Source organism: Anabrus simplex, chromosome 1 (assembly GCF_040414725.1).
Source record: "Anabrus simplex isolate iqAnaSimp1 chromosome 1, ASM4041472v1, whole genome shotgun sequence".
Lineage (NCBI taxonomy): Eukaryota > Metazoa > Arthropoda > Insecta > Orthoptera > Tettigoniidae > Anabrus > Anabrus simplex.
In genome coordinates, this window is record NC_090265.1 from 287,381,125 (window position 1) to 287,393,901 (window position 12,777).

Consider the following 12,777-nt stretch of genomic DNA (forward strand, 5'->3'; position numbering starts at 1 on the left):
TTACATAGAACAGGCAATAAAGGAAATCAAAGAGGAATTTGGAAAGGGTATCGAAGTTCAAGGAGAGAAAATCAAAACCTTGAGATTTGCCAATGATGATGATATTTTATCTGACTGTAAAAGAACTGGAGAAATTGCTGAATGGTATGGACAGTTTTGGGGAAGGAATACAAGATGAAAATAAATAAGACCGAAACAAAAGTAATGGAGTGCAGTCGAACAAATTCACGTGATGCAGGAAATACTAGATTAGGAAAAAGGGAGTAGATGACTATTGTTACTTGGGTAGCAAAATAACTAATGATGGCAGAAGTAACAACATAAAATGCAGACTAGCACAAGCAAGGAAGGCCTTTCTTACGAAAAAGAAATTTGTTAAAGATGTTTTTGTAGACTTTCGTCTGGAGTGTGGCATGGTATGGAAGTGAAACGTGGACAATAACTAGCCCAGAAAGAAAGAAAATGTAAGCTTTTGAAATATGGTGTTACAGAAGAATACTGAAGGTGAGATAGGTAGATAGAATCACGAATGAAAAGAGACTGAGTCAAATTGGTGAGAGGATATTGATTTGGTTAAATTTGACCAGAAGAAGAGATAGAATGACAGGGTACATCTTAAGACACCCAGGTCTTGTACAGTTGTTTTTTGAAGGAAGTGTAGGTGGTAAGAACAGTAGGGGTAGACCAAGGTACGAATATGACGAACAGATTAGAGCAGATATAGGATGTAGTAGTTATGTAGAAATGAACAGGTTAGCACATGATAGGGTGGCATGGAGGGCTGTATCAAACCAGTCTATGGACCGATGACTCAAACAAAAACAACAACAACAACAACAACAAGCCATGGGGGCCTATGATGTCTTTGCAGCCTTGCCTATCTGTCCCAACTTGGGCATTCAGGTCTCCCATAAGTGTGATGATGTCTGCCTTTATTTGGTCCTCTAGATCTACAAGGAACTGATCTTTTTCATCTGCAGGGCAGATGTCTGTGAGGCATATACTTGGAGAGAGGTATGGAATACCTGGCCAACACGCAATTTCATTTTAATGATTCGGTCACTCACATAACTGATGTCCGCCTGCACATCAACATTGTGGAGAACGAAAGCAACTCCATTCTAGCTTCATTAGTCAGTATAGTCTCAAAAAAACACAAATTATTAGATTCACGTTGCAAAGATGCTGTAAGTGAAGATGTAAAAATTTTCTACTACACTGTTCTTGTTAACTAGGGTACTCGTGAAGTGTAACTTGGGCTAATATCCCAAATTTTCCCTAACAGTGATATTGAAGTTAACTCCTTCAAAAAGGCAAATGAGTAACTCAAGTTGAACAGCATGGATTTTTGAGTGAATGTTTTTTTTTTTAATTCTATGTTACAGTTGCTGTGAAATTAAACTTTACATTTTATTTTCATCTTTAAAAAAATGCATTGTTCCTTTCTTCCCTGCAGGTAGTTTTACTTGATTTTCAAAAGTTGTTAAATCTTTGGACCTATTTATAGTAACAGTACTAGAAGGTTATACAATGTGGCATATATATATCGACCGTATTTTGCCACAACGGCGAATAGACCAATTTTTGCGATTTTCACTTTATACAATTTCTAAAATAGACAGGTTGATATGCACCTACTGCCACATGGACGAACGTCTAGTATTGGAAATAACAGTGGGAAAGGAACTTGTTTTAGGAGTTATAAGGGTGAACGTGATAAGTTTTCGTTCTTACCGCGTCCGCTTTCTTGCGCACAGACATGTTATCTGCAATGTTGATGAGCGGGAAACTGGAATGGCTTATGTTGTCGACATAACCTATACGTGGTGATAATCCTTTCAATGATAATTTGAGGTACTGTATGTGCATGCTTCTTAATAATTATAATACAAATCTAAATCATTTTTAATACCCAGTTGCCAATACCTCATAATGAAAGTAAAAGTGTAAGGATAAAAATGGCTTTGTGGCTAATCGAACATGCGTGTTCACTTAAGTTATTTCTTTATTTCAGAAACATTTCAGCATGTCGTTATTCAGAGGGAGAAGATTGGTGGAGCTTGCACTAAGAGATTCAATTGATCAGCGCGAGGAAGCTGAGTATGTTGAAAGGAATTGTGAACATGAGGAAAGCCAAAGTGACGTTGGATTTACTACTTCTGTTCTACAAAGTGTTTCAGTAGTTTTGAGTAGTGACAGTAATGAAATTATGAATTTCGACCATGTGTTGAGTGTAAAATGGTGCAAATGTTGGGAAGTGATGAGATGTGCGCTTATAATGGTACGATGGTGTTTCATGTGAGCGATTTTTGAGAAGCTGATAATCTGACTACAGGAAGAGGAAGCAATGAAACTCCAAATGATCGTCCCCATCTGAAACACAAAAGACAAGATTCATTCACACCTTGCAGTGGTTCAAATGATGAACACTTGACAATGGCCCTGGAAGTACCTGGAGTGAGTGACCAAGATTCAGATGGAGCAGCACACTCAACCACAACTCGTGAGTCTCTAATTGTAGGGCACAGTGGGAAGAGAAAGAAAAAAAATCAGTCCTAAAGAAAGAATAGCGGAAGAAGAACCGCCTGCTTGATCTGGAATATCTGTCGACCAGCGCAAGAAAGTGTCCAAAAAATGTGTGTTAGGTAATCCATGTGTCGGAAAAAGTTGCAGTAATGAATGCAGCAAATTTAAAGAAGAAGATAGAGAATTTTTAATGATTATTGGAATCTTTCATCTGGATTAGATAAAAGAATATTTTAAGTAATATAAAGTTAGTACCTGTGAAAAGATGAAGAATTGAAGAAACCAAGAGTAGGAAATCGCAAAGCACTTTCTTTTGCCACTTAATGGAGAGTGCGTGCGTGTGTGTTTAAGACTTTTTCTAAAGACACTTGCGATAATCAAGAAACTGATTAGGTACACTGTTGAAAATTCAACAGATCTAATTATTGCTAAGCCAGATATGCGTGGTCGCCATGAGCCACATAAACGAAGCAAGAATAGCAGTGTGAAAGAAGTAAAGGAATTCATTAAGTGGTTACCAGCGGTACCTTTACATTATTGCAGGAAGAGTACAGTACGAAAGTACCTTCCAGCTGAAATGAAAAATATTTCAAATGTGTACAGACAGTTCAAGCAGCAAGCAACTGATCCCGTGAGTATCCAAGTGTTCAAGAATATATTCAATACTTCCTTTAATATCAGCTTTCACAGTCGAAAGAAAGACAAATGTTCTACTTGCGAAAGGTATAAAAATTTGCCAGAAAAAAAGCGTAACTGCAGAACAAAGATCAGAGTTGGATATCCACCTTAAAGAAAAGCAACATGTAGAAGATCAGAAGGTACATACGGAAGACTCCATTATCCTTACTACTTCATTTGACCTACAGAAGGTACTCAAGTACATCGATGGGAGACCGCATGTTGCTGTATTATAGTAGGAGGCACGCTGTATACAATTTATGTTTTTATGAGAGTACAACTAGAAGTGGCTTTTTGTATGTCTGGGGAAAACGCGTTGGAAAACGAGGGGTTAACGAAGTTTGCACCCTTCTTAAGAAATACATTCATGATGATGGTGAGAGAAATGAAATAACTACCCTAAATTGATATTGTGCTTCTTGTCTGGGACAGAATAAGAATAAGCAGGTGATATACACCCTGAGCCAAGTGTTGCAGAAATGCAAAACATTACAGGTGATCAAACTGACGTATCTTGTTCCAGGCCACACATACATGCCAGTGGATTCAGTGCATGCCTCTATTGAAGCAGCTTGCCGTAAAATAACAATCTGGGCTCCGAGTGAATGGCCAACAATAATAAGGAATTCCAGAAGTAATCCTAGACCATACGTATGTCACGTGTTGAACCACAATGAGTTTGAAGACTGGAAAAGCAAATCTGCTGATAATGAAATGATGGTTAATAAGGAGCGAATTCCCTTTAAAGATATCCGTTCGGTCAAGTTTGTGAAGGGAGAGAAATCGCTTTATATCACCTGCACACTTTCTGAGAAGAGAGACACAACTGCAAAACTGCTGCCAGTGAGAAGGCAAAGATATAAGAAAAAGCAGGAGATACTCCAACAGGCCTACGAGACATGACTTCCTCTGCCTATGAAGAAATTCAAGGACCTAGAGAAGCTACGCTCAATGAACATTATCCCACTAATTTACCATCAGGAATACCTACAGTTGCCGAAATCTGGAAATGTTCAAGACAAGTTGGAAGAAAGTGATGAAGAAGATGAATACCAAAAGGAACTTTAAATCAGTTTCACTGTTTTCCTTCCCATTGTCATGCAGCCATTAGAGCAACTGTACACATTTTTTTAAGTAATGCAATAAATTAAAGTTGATTATTGATTTGGGATTCAATAATTCATACCCATGTATAACTCCTTCTTCATTTGATATATCCGTCTCCTTGAAACAGGTACAAATGTATCAAAATAAACACAGAGCTAGTTAAAGCAGTACAAATGGAAAGCTGAATATAACTTTCAGATGCCGCCAAAAGGCGAATGTAGCGGCGAATAAGATAAGTATGGCAACTTTACTTCACCAAAAGGGCAAATACACCAAGAATTCACATTTTTTTTACATTTGAGTGACAAATGAAAGAGTTCAATGGTAAATCTTTATTAGAAGATGAAAAATAAATAAGGCTTCATAAATTTGTATGGAACATTAGTAGTACTTTAATGATTAATGAGGTAAGTACAAATCAGTTTTTTGTTGATACTGAAAAATTTTGTAAATGGCGCTTTCGCCCTTCTGGCAAAATCCAGTCGATATATTTATTGCCTACTTAGCTTTCATTTCTTGCATAATGACCCTCCTGAAGATCCCGTCCCTATCAAAGTAATTATTGTGGAATGGCCCATTAATCAAATTAGAAAAAAAGCCATTCCTACTCCAGATCAATTTCAACACATTTAAGTCTTAACTGTGAGTACAGCCTGCACAGACAAAAATTCTGTTCCAGTCACACTGTGAATAACTCGCAGTAGGCTTCAACAAGACATTAAAAGTCATTTATGTAAATTATGGAATCCTTCTGGGAACTTATTTTCTGATAAATGCCCAAGGTAGGTGTTATGCAAGTGGAGGTACATACTTTCCATAGTGCACCTTCACTGCATTGTCCAACATAGGAGGCTTCTGGTGGTGTCTTAGCAGCTTGAATGTTAAGACATTAAAAATCAGGAATGTACTATGGATGCCATTAGAGCGTTGTATAAGATTCTATTATGCTTTATGTTGCTAGATAGCAGTACCACGGCCCAAGTCAATGATGTGTGATATTTTCTGAGCATTTTCATCTTCGAAGATTATCTCTGACATTGCTCTCTAAACACGTCTGCATTAAAAATACATAATCTGTCAAATTTAACCAGAATACTTTTGTTTTTGTTTTTTTTGCCAGAAAAGTATGTATAATGTTTTAAGCAAAACATGGTTATCATTTCAAAAACTTGGAAAAGAAACCTTCGCGTGCTGGGTTTTAAATTTATATACTAAATTAATGTAGTAATTTAATCCAAACTAAAGCAAAAACAAACTCATAAACAAATATGTTTGTAGAGAAAACAATGTTTGAAAACAAAACAAAAAAAACCACCAAAGTGACTGATACAGATTGATACAGATTGATACAGATTTCAACAGAGACTAAGAAGGAGGTGCAGACTGGAAAGAAATAGAGTTAGAAATGGCTGTGGAAGTAAGGAGAAATTGAAGGAACTTACTAGAAAATTGAATCTAGCAAAGAAGGCAGCTAAGGATAACATGATGGCAAGCATAATTGGCAGTCATACAAATTTTAGTGAAAAATGGAAGGGTATGTATAGGTATTTTAAGGCAGAAACAGGTACCAAGAAGGACATTCCAGGAATAATTAATGAACAAGGGGAGTGTGCATGTGAGGATCTTCAAAAGGCAGAAGTATTCAGTCAGCAGTATGTAAAGATTGTTGGTTACAAGGATAATGTCGAGATAGAGGAAGAGACTAAGGCCAAAGAAGTAATAAAATTTACGTATGATAACAATGACATTTACAATAAGATACAAAAGTTGAAAACTAGAAAAGCGGCTGGAATTGATCAGATTTCTGGGGATATACTAAAGACAATGGGTTGGGATATAGTACCATATCTGAAGTACTTATTTGATTATTGTTTGGCCGAAGGAGCTATACCAAATGAATGGAGAGTTGCTATAGTAGCCTTTGTGTATAAAGGAAAGGGTGATAGACATAAAGCTGAAAATTACAGGCCAGTAAGTTTGACATGCATTGTATGTAAGCTTTGGGAAGGCATTCTTTCTGATTATATTAGACATGTTTGTGAAATTAATAACTGGTTCGATAGAAGGCAATTCGGTTTTAGGAAAGATTATTCCACTGAAGCTCAACTTGTAGGATTCCAGCAAGATATAGCAGATATCTTGGATTCTGGAGGTCAAATGGACTGTATCGCGATTGACCTGTCTAAAGCATTTGATAGGGTGGGTCATGGGAGACTACTGGCAAAAATGAGTGCAATTGGACTAGACAAAAGAGTGACTGAATGGGTTGCTATATTTCTAGAAAATAGATCTCAGAGAGTTAGAGTAGGTGAAGTTTTGTCTGACCCTGAAATAGTTGAGAGGGGAGTTCCTCAGGGCAGTGTTATCGGACCTTTATGTTTTCTTATATATATAAATGATATGAGTAAAGGAGTGGAATCGGAGGTAAGGCTTTTTGCGGATGATGTTATTCTCTATAGAGTGATAAATAAGTTACAAGATTGTGAGCAACTGCAACGTGACCTCGAAAATATTGTGAGATGGACAGCAGGCAATGGTATGTTGATAAACGGGGTTAAAAGTCAGGTTGTGAGTTTCACAAATAGGAAAAGTCCTCTCAGTTTTAATTACTGCGTTGATAGGGTGAAAGTTCCTTTTGGGGATCATTGTAAGTATCTAGGTGTTAATATAAGGAAAGATCTTCACTGGGGTAATCACATAAATGGGATTGTAAATAAAGGGTACCAATCTTTGCACATGATTATGAGGGTGTTTAGGGGTTGTAGTAAGGATGTAAAGGAGAGTGCATATAAGTCTCTGGTAAGACCCCAACTAGAGTATGGTTCCAGTGTATGGGACCCTCACCAGGATTACCTGATTCAAGAACTGGAAAAAATCCAAAGAAAAGCAGCTCGATTTGTTCTGGGTGATTTCCGACAAAAGAGTAGCGTTACAAAAATGTTGCAATGTTTGGGTTGGGAAGAATTGAGAGAAAGAAGAAGAGCTGCTCGACTAAGTGGTATGTAATACCAATATAAATGGTCCGTTATTGGACATTATAAATTTTCCAGCTAACTCATTCCTGGTTGCCAGCGTTTCGCCCCCGTATGCTAGGCTGGGCTCATCAGTTGGTACCTAGCACACCCACCAAGACGCATGGCTAGTGCATACCGTGGAGGCCACTGCATAGGCTAATTGTAGCCACCGGCAGTGCCAATGCACTACGAGACACTCTGTCTCACTACTAAAAATTGATGCCTGCTTGGCCATCAGATGATAATGTCCAATAACGGACCATTTATATTGGTATTATAAATTTACTCATTCGGAACAAATATTACAGATTCCCTATGGGAATCAACTTCTGTATCATAAGTGGTATGTTCCGAGCTGTCAGCGGAGAGATGGCGTGGAATGACATTAGTAGACGAATAGGTTTGAATGGCGTCTATAAAGGTAGGAAAGATCACAATATGAAGATAAAGTTGGAATTCAAGAGGACAAACTGGGGCAAATATTCATTTATAGGGAGGGGAGTTAGGGATTGGAATAACTTACCAAGGGAGATGTTCAATAAATTTCCAATTTCTTTGAAATCATTTCGGAAAAGGCTAGGAAAGCAACAGATAGGGAATCTGCCACCTGGGCGACTGCCCTAAATGCAGATCAGTATTGACTGATTGATTTTTAACATTCTGACCAGAATGTATTACTTCCTTTCCAGGATTCTTACTGTATGTACCTTAGTCCCGTTTCCTGATACGGGAATGTATATGGCACGATTTTATGGCCAGATGCACTTCCTAATGCCAATCTCAGTTGAGGAGGTAATGAAGCTGAAATGAATGATGGTGAATGAAATTGGTCAAGGAGGCAGAAGGAATCAGCTGTGACCCATAAATAGGAAATGTCCCAGCATTTCCCTGGAAGTGAAAATGGGAAACCTCAAAATAGTATTCTAGTTAGCGAGAGGGTTTGAACCCACTCTACTTCCAAATGCAGAGCTTGGCTCCATAGCTGTAGCGCGTTAACACACGTGGCCACTCCACTCGGTCTTTCCAAGATTCTCATTATTTCACCATAAACAAAAAGAAACATTGTAAATATATCACTCTTCTCATTGTAAATATGCCTAATGAACTTATTGTCAGCTAAATCACTTTAATAAAAAGGATAAAAAGTATAATGTAGCGCTACCTTGAGGGGGTCATTGCCACTGATGGCCAGCCCTTGTAACACAGGTTGAAAGCGCTCCCTGCCATTAAGCTCTCCACTCATTGTGATTGCTTCCACTGCCTTTTCATGTCCATCTGGTGGCACTAAGCACACTGCAGCAAGTAACTTAACTGCCTCCAACATAATGGCAGGTTTTGATGGATCCAGAGAGCGTGCAACAATTGTTAAAGCCTCTTTCTGGCTAAATACTTGCCGCAGTCCTGCTGTGTTATTCATGATAGCCTTCAGACATCGGATGCATTCATGCTGAATTCGATCGTATCTGCTATCACTGTAACAGAATTGAGAAAATACAAAGCAAGTCAAGGTTAATGATTCAAATGCATAATGTCAAAGAAATGTACCTACACAATATTAATTTTCATGACCACAACAAACTATACTTTTGACTCAGCAATGTATTATACATACTGTACCAGGAAAAGATGTTTGAACAGGAGCATGAGATGGGTCTTAGGAAGTGAGCAGTTCTTAGGAGCTGGTACGGAGAAAGGTACTTGCCGTGCAAAATAATAGATGGTTCATTTCTCTAATACTAGCTTTATTCAATTTATCTGATATGCAGAAAATCCTATTATTTCGCCAGTAAAACCAAATTAATAGTAACTCCTTTCTCGTAAGAACTGTTATTTGCACTTTCAAAATCTCAAAATATTTTATGTAGTAAACAAAAACGAATCACTTTCACGAAAATGAATGTTTCTTTCAGATTTCCTAGAGTCATTCTAAAAAATACACTGACTTAGCAAATGTCATGGGATAGGCACCTAATAGCGTGTGGGGCCTCCTCTGGTCCTGCGAACTGCAGTGAAACACCGTGGAAGTGAGTCAACAAGTCCCTGGTAATCATCTGGACGCAGCTGACACCAAATCGTTCGTAGAGCAGCCGCCAATGCTGGTCTGTTCATGGGTGCAGGATCCATGGCACGGAGCCTGCGTTCCAGGACATCCCAGATATGCTCGATAGGGTTCATATTGGTGCTCCTGGGTGGCCATAGCAGTCGTTGGACCTCCGCTGCATGTTCCTGGAACCATTCCCAGGCGACGTGGGAGCGATGTGGCGGCACGTTGTATGTTGAGTATTCAGCCCTAAGGCTGGTTTGATCCTCTACAGTTCCACCAACAGCTGTCACAGATAACCTAGGTGTCACTGAAGAGGCATACTAGGGAAGTGAGGAGTGAGGTAGTTTCCCACTGCTTTCCTCACTGAGCCAGAAGTTGCTACTGCATATCAGGCTGCCAAGCCCACTGAAATGCATGCGCCAACCGACCCTATGAGCGATATTTTCACACCATTCATAACAGGGACTAGCTGCATAAGGAATGGCATTACTGGCATCGCTCATACCTCAGTCACTTTCATATTGTCAAAGCCAAGGATGAGACTGAGACAGGTCAATGAAAGTAACAAATTTATTCTAGCCCATACCACAAGACATAGTGCACTGTAAACACTACATCCTGCCAGCAAAGGCATGTTATCATCTTGAAACACCGCAGAACCGTCTGGGCGCTGGAAGGCCAAAAATGGGTGGAGATGGTCTCCAAGCAGCTCAACATACCGCATACCATTCAAAGTCTCTTCCAGAACAACTAGAAGGCCCATTACATTCCAGGAAAATGCACGCCAGACCATAACAGAGACACCAGCGCCCTAGACCACACCTTCGAGGCAGGCGGGATCCATCGCTTCATGTGGTCTGCGCCATACACGGTGCCTCCCATCGGCGTGGTGCAGTTGAAATCGTTATTTGTCCGACCATATCACGTTACGCCACTGTTCCAGTGTCCATCCCTGGTCACTGGCGACAAATGTGCGTCGTTGTGTCCGATAACGTTGGGTTAACGGTGGCACTCGTGTGCGGCGCCGGCTCCCATACCCCATAGAACCCATGTTCCTACGGATTGTCCACACGGCCTGTGTTGAATTGAGCCATGATTTGTTGCACGGTTGCCCGTCTGTCACTACTGACAATTCATCTCAGATGTCACCGGTCACGGTCATTGAGGACGGCTGGATGGCCGGCCGTTCGTCTGTTGTGGACGGTGATACCCACATTCAACCATTCACGATACACGCTGAACACGGTTGATCGTGTTAAGCCGAATTCTCGCCCACTTCCAAAATCGCACTTCCCATCCGTCGGGCACCGACTACCATACCCCGTTCGAACAGTGTCAGCTCACGACGACGTTCCATGTTACACCTGTCACATGCACAGCCACTGCTCACAAGGTCTCCTATACAACTGCCGCTGGCACAGGGGGCGTGTGGTGCACAGACAACACACCTGCGCATCAGTGCTCCACTATCCCATGACATTTGCTCAGTCAGTGTATGATATCATTCGTAAATTCAATACAACACTTGAATTATTCTTTCTTGAAACCTATAGTCCATCTAATGAAATTCCTACAGTCTGTTTAAGAATTGTTATGACTGGGCAATTATATAAAATTACACCTTTGAAATGACTTCAAGATTTATCACTGTCTTTATAGTTCAAATAGTGAAAATGAATGAAAATGAAAACCTACAACCTGTTTTCCAGTCATTGACCGGGTCAGGGATGGAATGAATGAAGCAGATATAGGCTATTAGTACGATGGGGTCGCCACTCCCAAAGTGATTTATTAATGACTGATAGATGCTATGAAATGAGAATGGAGAGTGTTGCTGGAATGAAAGATGACAGGGAAAACCGGAGTACCCGGAGAAAAACCTGTCCCGCCTCTGCTTTGTCCAGCACAAATCTCACATGGAGTGACCGGGATTTGAACCACAGTATCCAGTGGTGAGAGGCCGACTTGTTGCTGTCTGAGCCACGGAGGCTCCAGTTCAAATAGTATTGAGATTAAATGCACTCATATCACCTGAGATATTATTCGAGCTGGAAATGATGAGGTGTAGTACAGCATCGATGAATTCCACTGATGTTGTGATGTACCATATCCTGCGTTGTCCCGCGTCATATCTCGTGCCGTCTCTCGTGTCGTCCCGCATCGTATCTCATTCAGGTTAATATGGTGAAAGCAACACTCGGTCAAGATTTCTCTGTCACGCGTTAGATCGTAATGAAACGAGAAAGTTCAACTGACACTTTGACTTTTAAAGAGTGTTGAATTAATAGGATTTTATCAGTTTGAAGTCAGAAACAATAACACTGAGTATCACAGTTTGTATCACAATTCATGCCACAGTCTATCACTTAAATTGAACTAAAAAACACAGTTTAGAGTAAAGATATTCAACACCTTGAATTAAAAGCACAGTTCTGTGTTCCGAAGTATAGTCCTTGGTTCGAAATACTGTTTTTACAGCACAGTTCATAGCATAGATTTTCTCTTTACACTATTCACAGTTTATAGTACAGTTCATTCTATGTTCAAGAAAATAATCACAATCTCTTTAGATTTACGTTATTTAGTGAAGAATGATATTAAATATCGTCGTATTGTGAAGTGCGAGTCGCAGTTAGTTAACCGCACACAAATATGTTTAAATGTTCTTAAATGTTTGCTACACCAAATATTAAGTAAATAATAATTGTCAGTTTCCTTCAACCATGTTAGTATTGTCTAAACTTACCGAAAAATGGCCTTAATATTCAATGAATCATCTTGTATGGCTGTTCCATAACTACATCACGTTTGATAATTTAATCACCGAAATATGTCAACTTTGAGACATCAAGAATTCTACTAAGTTATAAGTCTCACAGATACGAAATTCCCAAGTCTGGTTAACACTTGGTCCAAATTATCATCTGTCTCATGTAGCACTGGTTAAGCCTTAAAGTTCACCTTAACACAGGTTAAGAAATTTATAAGTCCGAGTTACTTCGGCACACACTGAATATTTCTAAGTATCAACGCACGATTGAAATTTTCACAAGTCCAACGAACAGTATTACAGACGACAGAGTCTCACATTCGCGACCCGTATAATGTCGGTTCGACATATCGCCGTGGTTGAGTTACAATGCATAACTAACTTCGCTTCGTTAACCCTCTCTCTTTTATACGCAGAGTCAAGGCCACTGCAGTTCACTTACAGAAAAAATTGTGTTTCTTTCCACGTCGATTTCTCAGTAACCTGTAGGTCAATTAACATGAAATTTAAATATGATGACATCTAATGAGCTTCGCGGTGATGTGCTCTAAATTTTGATATCTCAATTGGTTGCCAAGATATTGAAAATGATCCAGAATATTCCAGGCGAGTCTGTGACATGTGGCGTGTACTCTTCG

The 12,777-nt window shown here is 39.5% G+C and overlaps 1 protein-coding gene across 4 annotated transcripts in view; it reads right to left on the minus strand.

The window, feature by feature from the left end:
- The window catches only part of dia (diaphanous related formin 1), a 513,998-nt gene that overhangs the window by 257,711 nt on the left and 243,510 nt on the right, over positions 1-12,777 (minus strand). For all 4 annotated transcript variants that reach the window (XM_067134775.2, XM_067134773.2, XM_067134774.2 and 1 more), the window contains one exon: positions 8,488-8,797. In XM_067134775.2, the coding sequence (XP_066990876.2) occupies positions 8,488-8,797 (310 nt within the window). The remainder of the gene's footprint in view (positions 1-8,487; positions 8,798-12,777) is intronic.